The 21760-nt window shown below is 38.7% G+C and overlaps 1 protein-coding gene across 1 annotated transcript in view; it reads left to right on the top strand.

Annotated features, from left to right (window-relative positions):
* The first annotated feature begins 285 nt into the window (after nt 1–285).
* AGBL3 (AGBL carboxypeptidase 3) overlaps nt 286–21760 on the top strand; it is a 29513-nt gene continuing 8038 nt past the window's right edge. Inside the window, exons 1-12 of the mRNA XM_085321354.1 lie at nt 286–582; nt 3877–4021; nt 6907–7014; nt 10433–10571; nt 11088–11867; nt 13717–13879; nt 14992–15118; nt 15572–15669; nt 15814–15911; nt 17090–17156; nt 17861–17926; nt 21184–21252. Of these exons, the coding sequence (XP_085177480.1) occupies nt 3904–4021; nt 6907–7014; nt 10433–10571; nt 11088–11867; nt 13717–13879; nt 14992–15118; nt 15572–15669; nt 15814–15911; nt 17090–17156; nt 17861–17926; nt 21184–21252 (1833 nt within the window). The 5' untranslated portion in view covers nt 286–582; nt 3877–3903. The remainder of the gene's footprint in view (nt 583–3876; nt 4022–6906; nt 7015–10432; nt 10572–11087; nt 11868–13716; nt 13880–14991; nt 15119–15571; nt 15670–15813; nt 15912–17089; nt 17157–17860; nt 17927–21183; nt 21253–21760) is intronic.

Here is a 21760-nt window from a genome sequence, read left to right as displayed (position 1 = left end):
CGTTGTCCCGTTGAGGTCCCCAGCAGCAGCCCCGGTGGGGCGGAGGCGCCCTCGGGGTGGGGGGCTCCCTTCAGAGAGGCGCCATCGCTGGCGGCGGCAGGCGTTTGCCCCGCTAGGGGCCAAGAGTAGCTGCCATTTGGCGGCCCCGCGGAAGGGGGTGGGGGCTGCGTGTGTGATGGCGGCGGTTCCTCAGAGGGACGGCTAATGCGACTGTCACCGCCGGCGTCGCTCTCGGCGCAGTCTCGCTTCCCTAGGGTTTCGCTTCACACGGCCTGCGCACAGGTTTTGCTTGAGAAATCGGAGTAGGAGCGCAGCTGGGCCAGCCGGGGCCGGGCACTCCCCTGGCTGTGGCGGTTGGCAGCGGGGGGGCCGGGACAGAGCCTCTCCTGCCCGTGGGAAGGAGTTACGGAGCGGGAGGGGGAGAGTGGATTGCAGGGAGATGAGGGTCGTCGTCGTCCCCTCCCCCCCGGCACATTTTGAAGGAGCAATATGTTTCCTAGTCTGCAGAAAAGCAACTTTTGCATTTTTGAAGATTAAGTCAGAAGACTGGGAGAGGAGTAAGCGAAAGAGCACGCTTAGTCGGTAAGGAGTACAATTCAGTAAGTTTCCCTTGGTTCATTTTCCTTATCTGTGTGCTCAGAATAAACCCACTGATGTAATAACTCATACTGGTTTATGGGAGAACTCCATGAATCTTTATTTCAGCTCCTTATTTTAAAAGGACAATTTCATTTTGCAGTCTAGCCCCGTAAAATTAATTGAAGGTACTCCTGAATATCTCTGTTCATTTGAGTGAGTTAATGATCACTTTAGTCATCTTTCCCTCCTACTCTCCCGTGCAGACAAGAAGGAAAATATAGCAGTGAAACCAAGCAAAACCAAATTTCTGCCAAAATAATGAACTGGAAAAGAAGGATTCAGACACATGAATTTTATTTAGAGGCTGGTTGCGTGAGAAATTCGTACAAGAAGTCTGGTTTCTCCACACTGCTATAATACAACATTCTTTGTTCTACTTCAGTTCATATTGCACAAATGTAGTGATGCAGTCACAGGATATAACAGTTCTACTGTAAGTCATTAGCAGCAATTGCTTCTTGTTCTTACCTTCAGTGGATTTCAAAGGCTTCCCTTTTTTCTCTTGTGCCATAATCATTTTGCAACTTCTAATGTATCTTCACRTTTGCCATGCACAAAAGGCCTTAGACTGTTTTTGAAGACTGTCCCCACCTTCAAGGAGACATCCTGCGCATAGTTCTCCAGTGTTCGTGATTGCTTGTGCTGTCTTCCCCCATACTAAGCAATATCTTCGGACAATTAAATCAACTGCTTTCTTGGAAAAAAAGTAATACAAAAATACTCTGAATTTCTAACACTGAGCCTATTCTGAACTTTTAAAAATAGTTTAATGGGAGAAAGTCAAAAAAACAGCCCCGGTAACAAACCATCTCTACAGGCACCTGAAATGCTTCACAGAATATCCTTTGTCCATAAACTAAATTTTGGAACCTTGCTGTGTGTAGGACCACACAAAGCCCTGTCCTAAGAGATTATCATTAGTAATAAGCATGTTATTCAGAGCAGTACAGTTTTACAGTCCTGAGCAAASTAAAATTGGTTTTTATCAATGCTTTATTCATGAACTGTTCTCAGTTCTTTCCCTGTAAAAATCAAGTCCTGATTTGCCATTGGACTAGCAGATTTTTCGAAGCAATGTATATGCAAATGTAGTAAATTTAAATAGAAGCAATTAATAAAGCTGGGAGACTTGCCACTAACTGTCAAACAGATTTRATATTAGCAACATTTGTTCATATTTCAGGAAGGAAGGTGGATTTTTAATTAAACATAGTGTTTAATGAAAGGGAAAGATTGCATACCCAGAAAGTAAAGTTCTATGTTAAACACTGCGAAGAGAATGAGCGCTGTTCCACTGTGTTGCCATGCCCATATGCTTCAAATTTAACCCAGGGCACTTGATTATTTTTCGTGGCCTATGTGCACTTTGGGTTTCAGAGTGATTCCTTTTCCATTTTCACCGTGTGTTAAGCCTCAATTCACCAGTATCAAGTTCATCTCCTTTCATTTCTGGTCGTTGTTTTAGGATAATTGTAGCATAAATCTGGGTTGCTGCCAAAAGGGCTGTTGTAGCTACTGTTTTCCATTGCCTGTTCTGCACTTAAATTAATAGACTTACTTGATGAATTTGATCAGAATGCTAAGTAATGCAACTGAAAACATTTTGTTGTTATGTTAGTTCGTTGTTCTAGCTTTTCACACAATACTATCAATACTAGTACTATACAAGAGAAGCAGTGGAAATAAGATGCTGGAAAACAAAAGAGGACAAGAGAAAACTTTAGACGGGCAACCAGGAGTAATGTGAGAGTAAATAACTACATAGATTCAGCCTAATTTTTATTCGAGCTATAACATAAACCAAAACAAAGGCTGTTGTTTCACTCTGAAAAGAAACAGGAGAAAGCTATCCTATTGTGAAGTGTTAATTTTATTTTAGTACTTTATTTTTTTTTAGGGTAAATATCTCGTTAACTCATTTGAGATAGAAGGATGAATAGGAAAAGACATATTAAGGTTCACATAACTGCCAAACTCTAAACAGAATCTGAGCCAAGTCTAGTAAAACTTTATGGTTCTTGACCTATATAAGTAATTACTTATATATGAACTTAATAGGAACATAAATGAGCAGTCYTATCTTGCAGCCTGTGCTTGATCAGCAATTATTGTTCTGGCCAGGTTATATTACAGTATCCAGGTATCCACTAGAATTAGATATCAGCTAGAGTTTACAAATGGGTTCAGCAGTTTTGTTTTTAATTCATTCCTTTTTATGTATGATATAATCTGCATTTGAAACTAGATCCTTAAGGTGAAAAGCTTTTGTATTAAGATGGTCTTTTGTTTGTTATGAAGGGAAATAGGTCTAGAAATCAGATCTAAAACTGATTAGAAATTTTAATGTCAAGATAGGTTTTATGGGTACTAGTGCCTGATGCAGACCCAAAGCAAGTACAAAATGAATAAAATAGCCAGATTCCTATCTTTTGGTCTGCTCTGGGCAGATGGTAGCTAAGGATAGATGGAMTGCTTTGGGTAAATATTTCTGTATCTATGACAATTAATTAACTCTGGGCAATGTTATAGTCCATGCACAGTACTAGTCCCAATTATCCACTTACTATTACTTTTCAAAGCTTTTTCTCTGTCTTGTTTTCATTCAAGTGGCTTCTCATAACTTTGAGGAATTCCTTGCTGACAAGTGAGACCTCCCACCTCTTCCCGATATCTCTGATGCTTTACAAAACTCGTGATAGAGTCAGGTTGTTATCTCTCCTGTCATGCTAGCCAGCACTGTCTCATTATTGCATACAGTTTGTGTGACTAAAATTATGCGCTGTTCCTTATGTGATAAGTTTTGTAGGAATAAGCTTTGTTCTGTGTTTATTATAACACTGCACAGTACATATTTTTGGCTCAGGCATTGAGATTGTAGGCCTTACTATAACACACTAGTAATAAAAGCAGTAATAATGTTGAAAAGTGCCAGCATTTTCTACAGGAGCCCAAATAAACTATTTCTTGCTTACAGTTAAATATTTGATGTGTTTTGTGGTTTAATTAGTTAACAGGTTATTCAGTGCTACTTTTATATTCAGTGCCATTTATAGGATGGAGCACTGAATTTCCATTTCAGTGGGATGTAATTTTATTATGCCATGCATAATTATGTTAATGTCGTGCAGGTGATCTCTGTACTCTGCTCCTACTTCAAGAGTAAAAGAGACTGATAGGAGCATTTTTTCACTTTCTTACAAATTCTGTTTGTGCCCATCGTTTTCTAAAACAAAACAGATTCTCTTATCATCTGGCTCAGAAAGGATGGTACCCCATCTTCATGCACCTCAAAATCTTCAGGGCTTATCATCTGCAGGTCAGCTTTCCCTCGTGCATTGGCCACACCAATGTGAAGTCATCAGGGACAGAATTGAGCACATTGGTAAGTTGTGTGTAATGCTTGAGATCTTGTTTATGGCAAATAGGAGCTACACTTTAAATGTAAAAGTAAAGCCAAGAATTTATTGTTAGTTTAATTGAAATCTTAAGAGTCATTATAAGTCCAGATCTAATTGTTACAGAAGGAAAAAGAATAACAATACAGTTAAAGTTGTTATACACTTGCTTCACTTGCACCCTTTTCCTGATGTTATGCTCATCCTTCCACTGCTTCTCTGAGGCCTAAGGCTGGTGGTCGCATTCTAATGGCAGAAGGAGTTGCCAGCACSTGGAGCCCTTTGCCAGGAGGAGCATGATATTCATACGATGGTTTCTTCTTCCTCACTTTATGGTCCTCTCAAAGTCATTTTTATATGTTTGGTAATGCTTTTATACCTTCTCTTTCTTCATCAGTCTGCAGCTCCAATTTACATCTGAATTTGCTATATATGGTGCCCTTCACATGTTAAATGCTATTTTCTTGTTGTCTTTGTTTTGTTCAACCAATGTTGTCCAACTCCAGGTCTACATTTCTTTAAGTTGACCATAGGTGAGTKGTTTAAAACCATGGGGTCACTAGTGCCACATCTGTGCCCCGTCTCTTATCATCCTTTGCCTGTGCTTCTCTACCATGCCCTCTGTCTCCACTGCTCAAGGCCTCTGCTGTCATAGCAGGCCTGTATTTCTCTACACTATATCATTTGTGTTAGAATTGTACATATCTCATTCTACATAGAATAACTGCTTGTTACTGCTATCTATATAAAACTATGGTTGTACCACACAAAAGGTAAACGAACGTAAAACAAGTTAGCCATAGATTCCCGGCCAATTAGAGAAGCTGCTATCACAGCTAAACTAAGTGAAACAAAGCTACAGGCAAATAAAGAAAGTTCGCACAGAGCAAGCCTGACAAGTCTCAGTCTTGAGGCCTTGCAAATTCAGTATGAAGCTTAAATGGCCTGTTAGTAGCTATGGCAATACTGTATCACAGAGCTATATGGTTACTTAGAAATGTAAGCTAGTAATTGCTTTCGTGCAGTCTATATAAAAAACTGCAATACCTATTAGGAGAGACTGAAGACTAGAGCGGTCTCTGTGCTTTATAAATAAAACCTGTTGTGATTTGGAAGTGATCTGTAGAAATCAGAGGTGCACAAGAGGTGGAACTGAAGATTTATGTCCTTCTTTTGTTATCTTTGAAAATAAATCCTAGTATCTTGAGTGGAATGGAATAGGACTGCCATGAGTAATACAGAAAGGGAATTTCACAGAAACTCCAAGAGATAAGATGTTCAGTTTTTAATAAAAGCTAAAAAGTGTGCATTGGGAAGCAGAGATTAATAGACTCACTAAAAAAGTAATGCTTGTGTTTTTCGCCTTATTTTTCACTTTTTTTTCATATTCTGTTTGGATTTGTTCAGTCATGGCTGGTATTTGTGCTAAATACATGGCCATACAGTATATCAGAACTTCTATCATAATGTGTTTTGTTCTGTAGTATTATCAGCTTCCCCTTAAAATGCAACAGTTTCTCTCTACTTATTTTTTTTATCTGGACATACACTTGAATCACGTGAAAAAGAATACTTGCAGATTGGGAAATGGAAAACCTGAAAGGCATGACCTGCCTTGTTTTTTTCCTTTCTTAAGGGTACCAGTTGAGGTACCCAAAGATAATATTTCACTGATGATCGTGGCTCATTCACAGTTCATTAAAATAGCCAGGAAAGATCGTGATGTGAATGTGTGTACATATAACTCTGAAAAACTTCAGATAGGTAYTCCCAGTAAGTAGACTGGCTAAGAATTGCAACTGTTCCCTTGCTCCTCAAGCTTCATCAAGCTATGGAGCTAGAGCACGTGCAGCCCTTACATAGATCAGTGCAGTCTGAATCCCCACAAACTGCAGCTGAATCTAGAAACTTAGTAGGTACATGAGTCTTACTGAAGATAAATCACTGTTTAAAATGTCTTTAATCACTTTAAAGGTCCTTTAATGCCACTAATCAGCACTGTAAAATTATGACTTTGCCCTTAAATCAACAAGCAAATTTGCTGATGCATCTTTGAATTATGCAAAATGAAAATTCATGGTTTGGAAGCCTTATAGAACAGTGCTGCTTTTTTCCTTTTTGATTTGAASAGAATAATATAAAGGAAATTTGGTCCCTTTTTTGATAATGCTATTATGTGCTATTGCTGAGGGTGGAGAAGAAATATAGAGATCTCTGCTGAAATGCTTGGCTGTGAGTTATTGGCACCAATCTGTTAAGTGAAAATTGGTTAAGTGTGTCATGTCTCTGTTAGAACTTCTCTAATATACTGAAGTATTTATTACTGCTGAATTTAAGAATCTTTATTTTTACATATGAACATGATTTTAGCAACATTCAACTGATTACACAGAAATCTGAAATCCTCCAGTTATGTTGTTAATTGTTTTATGAATTCATCTTTCACATAAATTGTCAGTCCCAGAACATAGTGGCAGACAATATATCATTGTTGAAATCCACGAATCCCATCTCAAGTCTGTCCGTTAGTATTTGCAGGCATACAAAGAAAATATTTACTAAATTGTCATATGAATCTTTCCCCAGCTCTGGTGTCAAAAAGACCCTAGATGGGTACTAGAACTTTGAACATATGCTTTCTCTTATATTCTATATGAAGTACTGAACTGACTAAGCCTGCAAGTCACGTGGGTTATGCTRTTTTGAAGACACTATCCAAACTAGTTGCAACAGAAAGGAGCCTCCCTAGTCCTTCATCTAGCGTTGGAGTAAATAGGATGAAATGCTAAGTTTTTGGTATCTCCTTCGCTTTACAAGCAGTCTAATAAAATCTCCCTGCTTGTACTCCTTTTGTATATCTCTTCTTTTTCAGATTGGACACCCCCTAGGCCTGAGCCGTTGTACACTCCAACCGGTTTGGAGATGAAGCCATCATACCAACCCAGTAACGAGGGCACTGTGATTTATCTGACAGAAGAAGGTGGGAGCACCCTGAGAAATGTTGCTATCACTTGTATGTAGCTCCTTTGTGAGCCTAATTCAAAGCGTATTGAAATCAACAGGACTTGGGAATAAATCCTTTCCTTATAGTTAGGGAAGGAATTCAGTTATACAGCTGTACTTTCATCTATACATTCTGCTCRTACTATTAATTATTTCAGAAGTTCAGTTCAAGCCATTGTTCTCGGTCAATAGCAGATAAACTATTCTGATCAAGTTTATTGCAAAAATATGAGTGCAGAAAGATAACGTAACATCCATCCAAAGGAGAAAGTGAAAAGGTAAGAACTGCGTAACTGCAGGATCAAAACTAAAGTGTATTTTGGGAGAAGATTTTTATTGTCTCATTTTCTGTAGAGTTTTTTCAAGCCTTGTAAATAAAACATGTCCAGATTGGATTGGTGCTTAATTACAGGCTCCTAGGTCTGGGAAGGACTAATTGGACAGAACTGAGGGGGGATAGTTGCCTTATTCCACCAGTTGATTATGAGACTTCTTTATTCTTTCTTGTGTTTTCTAAGTTGATGCAATTGCCTTGAATGAACTTGGAACTTAGCCAGTTGTTGATTTTGGTCCTGGACTACTTGTTCCCAGATAAGAAGGGATGATACAGTTTTACAATTCTAGGCTAACTGGATRTGGCAACAAAATTTTCAGATGTGCAAAAATGAAGGGGAGCTGACCTCCTTCTTGAGGTCATTAACACAACCGGTAAAGGTATGCAATATTCTGAAAAACACTAGTATTCTTTGATACCATGTTTATTTAGAAGTTCCCTGCTTCTGCAGTATGAGTGTATTACCCTTCACTTCCTCCCTTTAAATTAAGTGCTACACCTGGCCAATAAAATGATAGCTGCTCAGTGACTGGAAAAGAATCTCTGTCCTCTGCAGCTGGCTTGCTAATTTATTTGTTTGGAAGGGATAACTGAAACCCAGTTTCCTGGCTCTTTTGAAAACTAGGACAGTGATCTCTGTTGCTGTCTGTTAGAATCACAGAATGGTAAGGTTGGAAGGGACCTCTGGAGATCATCTAGTCCAACCCTAGTTGCTATTCTTTAAATGTGTAACTTTCCATATACTTTATTACTGACTTGAACTTCACATAAAAGCAACTGGAAATAGTTCTTATCTTTGTCCATATTTCTCTCTAGCAAAGGGTGTATTTTGGTACCATAGTTCTCAGACCATAATAATGAAACTTCCCAACTGAAAAAGAGAAAACATCTGCCAGTAAGAGGGGCCAGTTCTCTCTCCTGCACCTGAGGAATAATGTTCCTACTGGCAGTGAGCAGATTTCTGATTAGCAAACATTCAGCATCAGCAGGAAATCAGTGCTTGCTTTTGTTGCTATGGCTATGAAAACTGGGTACCTAAGCACATGGATGGCAACAATCACTTCTCTGCTTGCCTTGTGCTAACTGAGCTGCCAGGCTTCTCACCCACTGTGGCCAGTTAGGAACAGGCACAGGTGGAAGGAGGAGGAGTTCCCCTTTCTGTTCCTGGGATGGAAATCTCCAGGCTGGTAGCTTTGCCATCTAAGATATATAGCCAATAAATTTAATCTAAAAAATTCTAAAATTGTCCTTACAGGAAAGCTCTATAGGGTAGGACAGAGATCTGCACTTATGCAGAATTATGGCATGAGTACTGTAGACTGACTAACATGTAACAAGGAGCCATTGCATCCTCAGGGAGACGGAAGCTCTCATCTCCTGATTCCAGCTGAATTTGAACTCAGCAGAAGCTGGGAGCTACTGTGTGACTACCTCCTGCTGAGCTCTTACAGCCTTTCTGATACCTAATTTGGAAGGGAAAAATACAATCTAGCAGTGATTCCAGTGCAGAAAAATCAAAATACCATGATAGAGATCTCAGATTTTTATGTGTTTCATTCTGTAGCATGTGAGTGATACAGATATTTCCACAAACAATTTTATTAGATTTACTACTGAAACACTTTTCTTCCTTCATGTCAAGGAAGAGCATAAGGCAGGAAGTAAAGRAGGGAGAAACTGTGAATGGAATTTCAGCTGAACAGAAAGTAATCATCCAAGTGGGTTTCCTAGCCAGGAGAGCGGACACTCTTGTCTAATGAAAAACTGTACGGGTCTGTAATAACTTAAGTCACCAAGAACAATACACTGAATATGGCACCTTTTGAGTGTGGCAACAGTGATTCAAGGATAAAGAAATGGCTTATGGGAATTTTGGCTTCATGTAATTTTCCTGAATGGTGTAGCCAGCACTTTTCTAAAACTACTGTGGTTCAGCAGAGAATAAGACAGACTCCCATCACAGTCACCCATCACCTTAAGCAAGGGCAGACAGTTCTGATCTGAATGGAGGCTGCACAGCTTTAGCCATGTCGTATGGTACAAGATCAGTCCCCCTTATTTGATAGTGTGGTAAGGCAGCAGTATCTTATCAGCTGCGTCTGGTACTGAGGAGGTAGAGAGAAAACAGAACACAGGAGCTCAGAATACAACAGTTTAACARTCGATGTCCTGCTACCAGTATACAGCCTCCCTTATGCCAGTGGAAAAGTTTGGTAGGAGAGAAATTCTGCTACCTCTGTAAGATTAGACAAGCCAGTCCGTTGTTAGCAGCATGAAACTGGTGTTCTCACAGTACACAGTTATAGCATGGAATACTTGCAGTTTTCACCTGTCCTGCTTCTGCCTGAGCAGGCCCTTACCAAAGTATCAGAGTGTAGCTCATGCACAGTCTAGATCAAGCCAGAGTCACAAGCATGAGTACACTGAATTCTGCAGCAAGGTCTCTGGGCTCATAGCTTTTGGCAGAAGAGCTGCATCTTCAGTTGTGTCTCTATGAGCCTCATCCGAGGAATGATGAACAAGGTAACAGAAGCAGATAAGAGCTCAAACTATATGCTAAATGTGATAAGGAAACATCACTTACAAAGTGAAGTGATGGCTGCTATGTCTGGGAGTCATTTTTTTTCCTCAGATAGGAAGACTTGAATATAGAGTTTTAAAAATAAACTGATGGCAACAATTCTTAGCTACATGTAATTTCTGAGTTGAGAAGTTGCCCACCTGATTGATGAGAAGACCTGAGGGAGCTAGAACCTCGCATCTTTCCACCTAATTTAGCTGTCTTGCCTGAATACAGAATGTGAATTGCCCTTAGCTCATACAGTGATACACAGGCACATCCAAGACAGAGTCAGATCTTAGGTTGCCCTGAATCCATAAAGTTAAGTAGGAATAGACAGCAAAATCTTCGTATAATTTCTTTTGCATTTGCCCAAGATATGCCTTGAAGCTCAACTGCATGCAGTTGTCCATTTCTAGAAGGAAGTTCTAGAAGGATGGAAGTACTCCCTAAAATGACTCAGACTGCAATAAAAGGCATCTGTGCTGTTTTTCCCACTAGCCAGCAAAGACTCTGGATTTGTGTATTCTCGAGTGAGAGGTCTCTGCCCTTCAAAGCAGATCCTCCATCAGAACGGGGACAACACATTGATCTTTGAAGCACGATTTGAGAGTGGGAATTTGCAGAAGGTGGTCAAAGTGTAAGTTTCTAGTCTTTTCTTCTTTTATTAAGACAAAGTTATTATCAGAGTTGTTATTATCAGTGGCCTGCTATCAGCTTGTAAGCATGATGTTCTGATGTGTTTTCAACCATTACACTAGTTGAATGAGTTTTGAAAATAGTTTCAAATAATCTTTGTATGAAATGATCTAATAGCCATTGCACAGAGCTGAATGGTTTCTGTAAGTGATAATCACCTATGCAAAATCACAAACCATTTTTTAAGACATTCCTTTTAAAGCATAGAGTGGAGAACTCTGTAACTGAATTATTATTAAAAGTCCTAAGGAAGACAGCAGTTCCATTATTGACAGACTCCATCCAGTTAGGTATCCTTCTCTGGCCATGGCCTAGACTGTATTTGATGGTGTAAATGTGCTAGATTTGTACCTTATTCACTGCTGAGTGCTTTTTCATGACAGTTTGCATTATGTGATGCTGCGTCATACTACAGTGCTAATCACCATCACAACTGTTTCTTTTTCCTGCCTGCCAGTAATGAGTTTGAGTATCAGCTGACCCTGCGCACTGACCTCTACACAAGTAAATACACGCAGTGGTACTATTTCCAAGTAAGCAACACTCAAGCAGGGATGCCATATCGTTTCACCATTGTCAACTTCACCAAGCCTAACAGCCTGTATAAACGTGGGATGCGCCCTCTCTTGTACTCGGAAGCTGATGCCAAGAAACACAACGTTGGCTGGCGGAGAACAGGGAACGAAATTAAGTATTACAGAAACAATGCGGGCCGAGGTGGACAGCAGTATTTCTCACTCACCTGGACATTCCAATTCCCTCACAACAGAGACACCTGCTATTTTGCCCACTGCTATCCTTACACCTACTCCAACCTACAGGAGTACCTAGTAGCCATCTCTAAAGATCCAGTGAAGTCCAAATTCTGCAAGATCCACATCTTATGCCATTCATTGGCAAGAAACATAGTATATGTTTTAACGATCACCAGTCCCCATGAAGGTGACAAGGACACAAAGAGAAAGGCTGTGATATTAACTGCAAGGGTGCACCCAGGGGAAACTAACAGTTCCTGGATAATGAAAGGCTTTCTGGATTACATTCTTGGCAATTCAGGCAATGCTCAAGTGCTCCGGGACAACTTTGTCTTCAAAGTGGTGCCAATGCTGAATCCAGATGGTGTGATTGTGGGAAATCAGCGTTGCTCTTTAGCAGGTCAGGACTTGAACCGCAAGTACAAATCTAACCTGAAGGAATTTTATCCTTCCATCTGGTATACCCGAAACATGATCAAAAGGTAACCTCATTTGCTTTCCCTTTAAAATAAATGATTTGTTTTCAGTGTCTCCATGTTAATGTGACTTCTTTTTGTTCTGTAATGTTTTGATATTATTTGCTCTGTGCCCAAGCATTTCTGACTGTTTTGTTTACATTATGTTGCATTTCAGAGTGGTGGGGTTTTTTTTTGCTATAGCATTGTGCACATTTTCCTGTAATATATGTTCTCTTTCCTGGTTAAAAGTTGTAACTATGAAGTAAGGAGGTTTCTTCAGAACATTTTCAGTATATTTCTCCTCACTGCCTAGATCTACTAATTAAAGTTCTAATTTCTCTCTCGTTTTCTTCTTTTCTGGCATACAGCCATATTCCAGAATGCACTTAGGTTCAGAATAGATGCCAACTGTCCATTTGACAGAAAAGATAGTCAAGTTTGCTTTATGTTTTTCTACGAATATGTTTGATTTCTGATGCAGACCTCTATCACATAGATATTAATACTGTGGTTATTAAACTAAACCTTCTGGTATTAAACAAAACCTTCTCACCCAATAAACTATTGTGTGAGAAGCCAGTGTCAGAATTAGTAGATTTAATGTTTTTCATGAAGTGCTGGTTACAGTTTATTTTAAATAAGATCTGTGTTCCTTCAAATAAGTATTTTGGCATGTGGGTAGCATAAAGGAGATGAGCATTGTGCCTCCCCTTTTCTATGAGAATCCCTCTCTCTAGATATTATATGAAGAGAGCCTGCGCTTCCAAGTACACTGTAATTAATGTTAATTATTTGTGCTGAAATGCTACAGATCTTCAGACTCGTGTTCCGCTACTGTCAGCTAAGACAGATGTGTTTATTATTGCTTCCTTTTTAATTCCACCAAGAATTTCCAACTCCCRCCCAGAGGAAAGCCCCAAGATGACTTGCTCTGATACATCCTCCCCATAAAACTCTGCATCAACAGGAACTGGGTGTTGGAGGTGTGGGCAGCTAAATCTATCCATATCTACCTGAAAATTTTCTTCAGAAAGCTAGTTAAATGACAATACCTTGCAGGATGTTGACACATAGTAAAAACTAATGTCTGCCCTGAATAAGGGGAAGAATATTCCTTCCTATCGTTCTGAGTTGCTTGTTTGTGCTTCAGTCTCGTAAAGCATGTATGATTCAGCATAGGTACAGAGCAAAAGAGCTGCAGACAGGAATAGGGTATCGGGGGGCAGGTTTAGCTCAGTTGGTTAGAGCATGGTGCTGCTAACGCCAAGGTCGCGGGTTCAGTCCCTGTATGGGCTGCCCTGAGGRCTGGACTAGATGATCTCCAGAGGTCCCTTCCAACCTTACCATTCTATGATTTCAGCCCTACAATGTACTCTAGTATACATCTACGGATTTGGATGTATGTAACTGGATTGGGGTTACGAAGAGGGAAGAGGAGAGTGGAAGCAATACACTGTATGCACCTACTAGACAGAAGGAGATCAAAGAAATAATATGCAGAAAAAAATGAAAATTGGGGACTTGTTGTTTTGAAAGGTGGTGCCCAGCTTCTGAAATTCGTGAAGATAACTAACCAATGAAAACTTATGATCAAGTAGACAAAGACTGCAGATGTATACACTCTTATATCTTAATACTGTACTGTGACATCCTACATGAAATTGAACCATCTCTCTCTGATTAGCATACCAAAGACTTGACTTAAAGCTCAGAACATGAAGCTCATTGTTGTTTTTTTTTTGTTTTGCTCTTCATGTTAAACTTGAGCTTCAGTGTTTATTCTGCAGCATTTTAGCCCAGACTAATATATCTGAAGTGAAAGAAAAAAAAAACACACTTTTAGTAAAATATTCTATGTTGTCTTGTATTACAGAGTGATGGAGGAACGTGACATTCTTTTGTATTGTGATCTCCATGGTCACAACAGAAAAAAGAATGTCTTTGTATATGGTTGTGAAAGAAAGCAGCAATCAAAAGCACYGAATTTGCATCCTCGTGTCTTTCCACTCTTACTGAGCAAGATCTGCCCAGATAAGGTAAGCAAAATTCTGGCTAGAAACTTCATCTAAAGTTTCAAATGTCCACCGTGAATCTCAGATTTTTTATAAAGGTGTCATATGCACTGGAAAAACACACTTTGTCCAGTAAAATAACATTTGGTTGATTAAAAATGCAGATTGTAGGAATATGAAATATCATTTCCTTTGAAGATTCCAGCAGCCCAAAATATATCATGCTGAACTAGGATAAAAGGTTAGTGTTTTTTAAGATTTTTTTTAAGAATGAAAAAAATTGGAAATATGAAAGAAAAACTGTGCATTTTGCTTTTAAAATGTGAAAGACTAACATTAAATATTACGTATTTATGTTAGATGTAGCTTTATAAYGTATTGTAAAAATAAAAACAAACAACTAAACAAATAAGAAACTAAGGGAAAAGTTAAGGTATTTCTTTAGGTTGAATAGTTTTGAAATCTTACTGTTGAAAATTATATCAAATTCACCCTGTAAGTGTAAGATATTTCAATTGGAAAAGAAATAACTTTTCAGTAAAAAATGACTACATTTAAACTGTGCTATTTTCCAGCAAAATCTGACTTGAAGAAGTTACTTTAAACCAGAAAAGTTGCAAAGGTTCAGCATTAAAAAAAAAAAAATCCCACTAACTTACTGGCATACTTACAGCTAATCCTATTATACTCAAGCATCATGTGGTGATTGTGAGCTCCAGTTAGGTTACATTATCAAACTGTTAACCTATTAATTTGTGAGAAGAGCTATTAAGAGTTTTATTAAATATATGTGTTAGTATAAATCAGGATTTGTGATAAGTCAGCTGGTCATTTGTCTATATAGGCTCATTTAGAAACAGTAAATATAGACACCTAAAAAAATATTTGAGAAGTCTCCTAAGTCCTTGTTAAAGTAAAATAAACTTCTAATCAAAGAATTGTCATTTCACATGCATCTCTGTTATACCAAGAATGACAATGATTGCTATGAAGAATATAGTGCAATACTGAAGTAAGGCAGCATGAAAAATTGCATTTGTTTACCTGATAGAAAGATGCAGAAAACTTGGCAGCATTAAAATGACAGTATTGCATCTTCATTTTACTTCAAAGGCTAATGCTGTACTTCTCTTAAGTTCTCATTCCCAGACTGCCGTTTCAGAGTACAAAAGAGCAAAGAAGGCACAGGACGAGTTGTAATGTGGAAGATGGGCATCAGCAACAGCTACACTTTGGAAGCCTCTATCTGTGGTTCTAAGTTGGGTGAGCCAGTTTTCCCATAGCTGTTTGGTAGGAGTCATCAAACAATCCCTATATTTTTTGTTTTTTCAGGAAAATAGTAGTTTGAGCCTCCATCCCCTTGGTGTTCTGTCTTATTGGGTAGAAATGAATGATGATCAAAGATAAGAGTAGGGAAAAACACCAAAATTAGGGCACTTGCCTAGGGACCTTTCAGGCCACTGCTACTGTTGTTACATATATATTATAAAAATACAGATAACATCAGTGGATGGCAAGTTAAAAGCAGTGGGTGAAAATAGTTGTGTCAGAGTCAGTTGTCTGGAAGAGAATGTAGAGCCTTGGTGTGTGGGTGCTGTCTAGCATCCTTCAATGAAATATATGTGAGTTTGCAGTCAAACGCCATCCTGAACGTAACACAGCTGGCAGTCAACAATACGACTGGCATTTTCTGACTTGCCCCTATTGATGCTGCAGGCCAGAGACGAAGCACTCATTTCAATACAAAAGACTTAGAGTCAGTAGGACACCATTTCTGTGATGCTCTCTTGGACTACTGTGTTCCTAACGTGAAGGTAAGGAACATCTTTTCTAGGCCTTTTTTACTGCCTCAGTTAATCTTACTGTGACAAAGTATAATATTCTGTAGGGTTATAGTAATAATAAATTTGATAATAGCTTTCAGTAAAGCAGTAAACTACATGTATGGTGTTTCTTAGTATTATCTGTGCCTGAAGGAACACGAGGAAATGGTGAAACAGCAAGCTAAGGTGAACTCTGAGGGCCTGAATTCAGATGTGTTAGACAGGGATTCTAGGTAAGTTAGAACTATTAAGACATGCCACAATTTGTTGTATCTTCCTCTGTACCCCTAAAGAGTGCTGGAATACATGCTATAAGTGTTACTAAAATTAGACTCTAAATATTTGCACTCCTGTAAGATGGCCACATGAAAATCTTAYTATGCAAACCTTAATAACCTGCTAGTTGGGAATAGAGCTCTGTATCTGCTCAAACTGATACTATGCTTCAAAGGAATGCTATATTCATTTCACATAGTGGAGTTCTGAGGGCTCTTGAGGAGAGATGAAACTGCACTGGTACAGAACTTGGTCTATTGCATCGCTTAAATCAATGTGCTCTTTTTCAGCCTGACATTTTGCAGAACAGTCTAGCCATAGTATAAGGTATATTGTTTTATTTTTGCTTATATGTAATTTCATTAACCAGAGAAGGTACTAGACTGATTCCATTTAGCTAAAGGAGATAATTTCAGGGTAACTGATAGCAGTGTAAGAGTCTGCACACTGACCAAGCAATACACTTTTCATAAAAGTGATCAGCTTCTCCTGTGCCAGTATTGACTGTGAGAGACAGCAGGACCAGTTGTGCAGGTGATTTGCGAGAGATGGGCATTTATGTATTATGAATGACTGTGAGCCCTAAGATCATTCCTCTGAGAATAAAACTTTTGTGGAATTCTTTTTAGGGAAACATTAATGGGTTAGATCCCTGTCATCTAAGTTTAGGTACATAAAATATCGAAATCAACAGTTGAGTTTCACAGCTGATGTTGAAATGCAAGAAAATAAAGAGAAATACTATCTTAATGCATCATCAGAAAACTAACAGAAGGTTCAGTGGGGACAAAGAGGATGATGTCTTTTGAGAGGGTTTAAGAGGGAAGGAGGAAGGTATGTGAAGCAGAACTAAAGGAGCTCTAGCTATAAGCGGGAGGTGCCATCTGGATAGATTAGATCTCCTCCAATGACCAGCCTCTCTAAAATGAGGATGTCTGCTTTTTTGTGGGTTAACTGTAGGTCTATAAAACTAAAACATAAATCTGAAAGACAGATTTGGAAAACATATTTACATCTGTACAACGGCTAGGGTTACTACAGGGAACACTTGCTAATGCTTGCTATGAATTCAGAAAAAAACTCTTTGTAGTCACCAAATTTGGAAATAAAACAAAACAATGCTCATCTTTCACAGCACCCAAACTTCTGACAGCTCAGATTCGTGTGATCTTGATGCACACCAGCTAAAACTAGGTACTAAGGTATGCTGTCCAATTTTCTTGACTGTTTACACCTCTTACTGAATACCACCAGGACAGAATTACTAGAGTTTAGTAGGCCCTATTTTGAAGAAGCTTGGGATTAAATTAGTCAGAGTAGTAGTTAACAAATCAATTAAGTAACTGATAATTGTAAATGATCTATATAGTTGATAGGCATGCAGTCCAAATTAACAGTGTAGAGCAATACTATTATTTTTCCCTATAGCTTCACTCAAGAAACACCAGAAGCTGGTGTTTTAGTTTCAAAAGAATGCAGCTTTCTACCTATCATATTCCATAGTACAGCTACGTAGCAGATTTAGATCCTCAGAGTGAGGATGAGGATCCCAGCTTTTAGCACAGAAAGTATCACGCTTGTTTGTATGCTATGTCAGGCATATGTTGCAAATACTCAGTTCAGAGTGTATAGGGATTGTGTTTTTCTCTTACACATACAGATAAGCTGTAACATTGGTGCTAAGTGCTGTCAGCATATGACTCATCCTGCCCCATTGCCTACTTCCATCCTAGTAGGCAGATTTGGCCCCAGATTTTACAAAATGATTTCACTTGAAGGCAATGAGACATTTTATTTTGTTAAATCATATATTTACTTRCTTGGTAAACAGGAGCAGAACACAATTTGTGAAGGGGCTTTATTTACTTGATATTTATTTCTTTGGTGCCTGGGATTACCATAATAGTACTTGAGATGTTTGCTGCAGATGAGCAAAAACAACTGTTGTGAGTGTATTGCTTTTAGAAAGCTTGTGAGTGAATTTTAGCCAACAATAACAGTTCCTGTAAGTTGTTACTTCCTGTTTGTGACATAAATGCAATAAATACACAAAAGGGGAAGCTGTCCTATCAAGACAAAGAGGTATAAAAGTGAGGTGACCACCTGTAGGACTTTTCAGAACATTGGTAGATAGGCATCTCAGATGGCTGAGGTAGCTGACCATTTGCATGATTTGGATCATAGTATCAGTGACGCTAGATTGAAACAAGTTGTAGTCAGATGAATTCTGGTGAGTTCAGCTGTGGTGAGAGAAGCTGCCACAGGCTCTTTTATGTGCCCTGTCCAGGTATGTGTCTCTGGAAGACTTTCATAGAGAGCATACATTTTTGCAAAGTCCAACAGCTCAACTTAGTCCTGCTGTCATCCAGAGTTTAAGCAATGCTACTAGGTTTTATATTTAGAGGAGGTGAGGTCCAGATGAGCTTTCCACTCAGCCAACCCTCCTGGGGAAGTAATAATGTCTGATGAAAGGGTTGTGATAGTGGTGTTGGCTTTTATTGTTTACACAGCTTGAAATTTCTTCTTCTATTTTGTTTTGTACTAAAGAATCAAGCAATGTCACAGAATTTATTATTATTATATTTTTATTACCGGGACTATATTATTTACAGAATGTCAACCACAGTGGTTCGGACCAAAAATCTGTTTTGTTTGGTAGGATGCCTAGCAGCAGAGTGCTAGTAAAAGTACACAGAGATGAGTATTGAGAGACTTTTTTTCTTAATGTACCTTCATTCTTGCTTGCTTGCTTTGGGATTGAATCTACTGATACATGAATGGTAAATCCATGTAGGCACATTTCCCAGTGCTGGGTTTAAAAAATTCATGAAAACCTCAGCATGATATGAATGAACAATGGACTGTAAAGCTAGCAACATTTTCCAATTGACAGCAAATGTGCTGGCCTTTTTAGTACTTTTCAGCCATTCATGCTTTTTTACCCACATCACAGTATGCCTGTGCATGTAAGGGTGTGACATGTGACTGGCAGCTGTGAGGAATGGCAACTTGAGAATAGTGTGAAGAACTTGCCTAAAACGCTGAGCCTTTCCATTTGATTTGCTAAAAATAACCTTGTTTGTGTCGAAAGACTCACCATGCCAGTCAGTAGGACTGTTTCCAATTTTTTCTCATGTCTGTCAGCACTATTTTTTTTTTTAGTCTATAAATGCTACATACAAAACAAAGCATGCAAGTTTGCCAGATGTCTGTGATACAATTGTAGATTGAGCTGGCTGCCATATAACTCATTTAGTTCATCATTGCTTATGGTAAGACAAGTATCCCTGGTAGTCATCCCATGGATTGGGATGAAAGGGCACTTAGACAATATTGGAATTGCGCAATCCTTCTGGATAATCATGATTGAAGGGGATTTTCAAACTCAAAAATCCTGATAGACTTGCTAGGTAATACACAAAAAGAAACCTCCAGAAACACACACAGATATGCCTTCCTAGAAGCACTTGAAAGGAGCCATATAGAACCCACACAAGAGCATTTAGTAATGTGTAATTACTTTAGTGGCCATACACATGCTAGACAGTGAATTAGAATATTCCCCAACCCAAAGGACTTTTCACATGATGTGATAAGCCATTTAATAGTTCATCACTTACAGTCTTCCCTTCGCTCCTCGTGCCACATTCCTAGCTGTGTATTCCTTCCACTCCTCTCATTCCCTTCCATGACCTGATTTAACACAGTAATCTGAGAGCAAACAAACCCAGGGGGGAGAAAAAAATCAGTTTTCTACTGGGTTAATGTGTTTAATCAGCTCGCAGAAGATTTTATTGAGCATCAGAGACAATTTGAGAGATGYAGCAAAACACTAGCTAAGGGAGGAGTGATTAAAGTGTCAGAYTGGGGAGTGTAGGGGAGGCAGGACCAAGGGTAAAGGAAATGAGACTTTCTCCTTCAGCAGCAAGGAGGCCTTTAGGAGATTTCAGCTGTCTGTGAAAGCACAGCTTTAGGTGATTACTTGAACCTCTCTATTTTTAAAGTTGCTTCATTTTATAAATTAGGCACTGATTTAATACAAAATAAAGAACAAGCTGCACCAGCAGAGATCCCTTTGGGTGCAGAGCCCATCCCATCACATGCTTGTGTCAGGAGGTGATGAGCATGTTTGGAATGAACAGGGCTTGGGCCACATAAGAACTTAATTCTGAAACTCTGCCTGAGTTTCACATTCTGCCAGTACCTATAAACACCAGTATATATTGCAAAACTATTAGTTAAATGGAGTTTCGCTGTGTCCTCTTCTGTAATTTCTGTGCTGAAATGTAACACCTTTTAGGCAAATAAACTGAAGATTTCTTGCTGTATGTATAATAGCAACAAAACATGTCAAACTGATATTGTTATTGCTTAAAGAAGGTAACAACAGTTTATCAAGAAAGTCTGAAAGAACAGCACAGCACAATTCCTGCAAGAAATTTCTTTCTTTTGTCCTTTTCCTGGTTATGTGCGTCTTTTCTTGTGGATCTACTTTAGTGACTGTTTCAAGTGATGAGATAAGAAGACTTATCAAAATTCCTGTTTTTCTTTATAAACTTCCCACAGAAGTTCTTAAAGGCCTTTGGAAAAGATAAATGGCAAGGAATATAACAGGTATAGGAGACGGTTTGGTGGAGATCTGTGCTAAAGCTGCTTGTAATCCTCAACTGCACTTTGTTCGTGTTCAGCCTAGAATATGGCCCCCAGGCTCCATATAAAACAGGAGCACTACTGCTGTTGCCTAGAGAAAGCAAATTGTCATTTGAAAAGAAAAGATCACATTAATATTTTCACATATTTTTTTTTATATRCATGTACATTATAACACAGGCTGATTTATTAATGCTTTCATCGGTTTGATGGATAGACCACTGCTTCCCAGGCTTCTTGTGTTTTATGCCAGTCTTTCTTTACAGGAGCCCCTACACTGGAAAAACAGAGCAGTGGTAATTAATACTACTGAGAAACCCTGGTACTTCAGGTTCCCAGACTAAAAATAAACATCCCAAATTGAGTAGGAAATGAGATCTCTTGTCAGTATGACATGTTTGTGTCCAGGTTTGTAAATATTTGCTGAACAGAACAACATAAGGAATTCCGACTTGAGCAGTTTGCTTGCATGCGCTCCTTCTGGCACTGTGATTATCATGTTTATTTACAACTCTTTTTTTCGTAACTATGTTATTCCCTCATGAATCAGAATTGTTACATACCTTTCTTTCTGTGCAGAACAAAACCGAAACATCAGGAGAATATTTTCACAGGATTGCTAAGGATAGAAGTCATGAAAGCAAAAACGTGAGCATTTTTTCATCCCAGTAGAAACATCTGACCAGAAAGTGAATTGGTTAATTCAACCCAAGTAAATTTGGGCAAACAATTCTGTCACCGAAGTCACTGACCGGAAAGGTCGTTGCTTTTTGTTAACAATTGAATCTAATTTATGCCACAGATTTCTTTTAAAAAGGAAGTGTAAACATCCACAAGTCTGGGGCAGGAACAAACAGTGAAATTCTATCTCTGTTAATGAATTATTTGATATTTTTAGATCTTATCTAAAGATCTAGATTTAGATCTTTCTGTCAAAGAGTGTGCCTTGGCCATCTCCTCTTCAGTCTCTGAAACTACCAACGCCTCACTCCCTCAGCTGGACCTGTTTTTCTTCTAATTTCATTGAAGAACATTTTTGCCAAATATATTAAAACATTTTCTGTTGTGTTTTTCAGTCCAAAAGAGCGTTGCAAAGAGCAGAGAAAGGAGAAAGTCATGGGGTGTTTTAGGGAAACAGGCAGTCAAACTTCTAATT

This window comes from Rhea americana, unplaced genomic scaffold (genome assembly GCF_003343005.1).
Source record: "Rhea americana isolate MKP2758 unplaced genomic scaffold, rheAme1 scaffold_69, whole genome shotgun sequence".
NCBI classification, from domain to species: domain Eukaryota; kingdom Metazoa; phylum Chordata; class Aves; order Rheiformes; family Rheidae; genus Rhea; species Rhea americana.
Note: the sequence above shows the minus strand (reverse complement) of the source record. Positions and strands in the feature narration are given on the sequence as shown.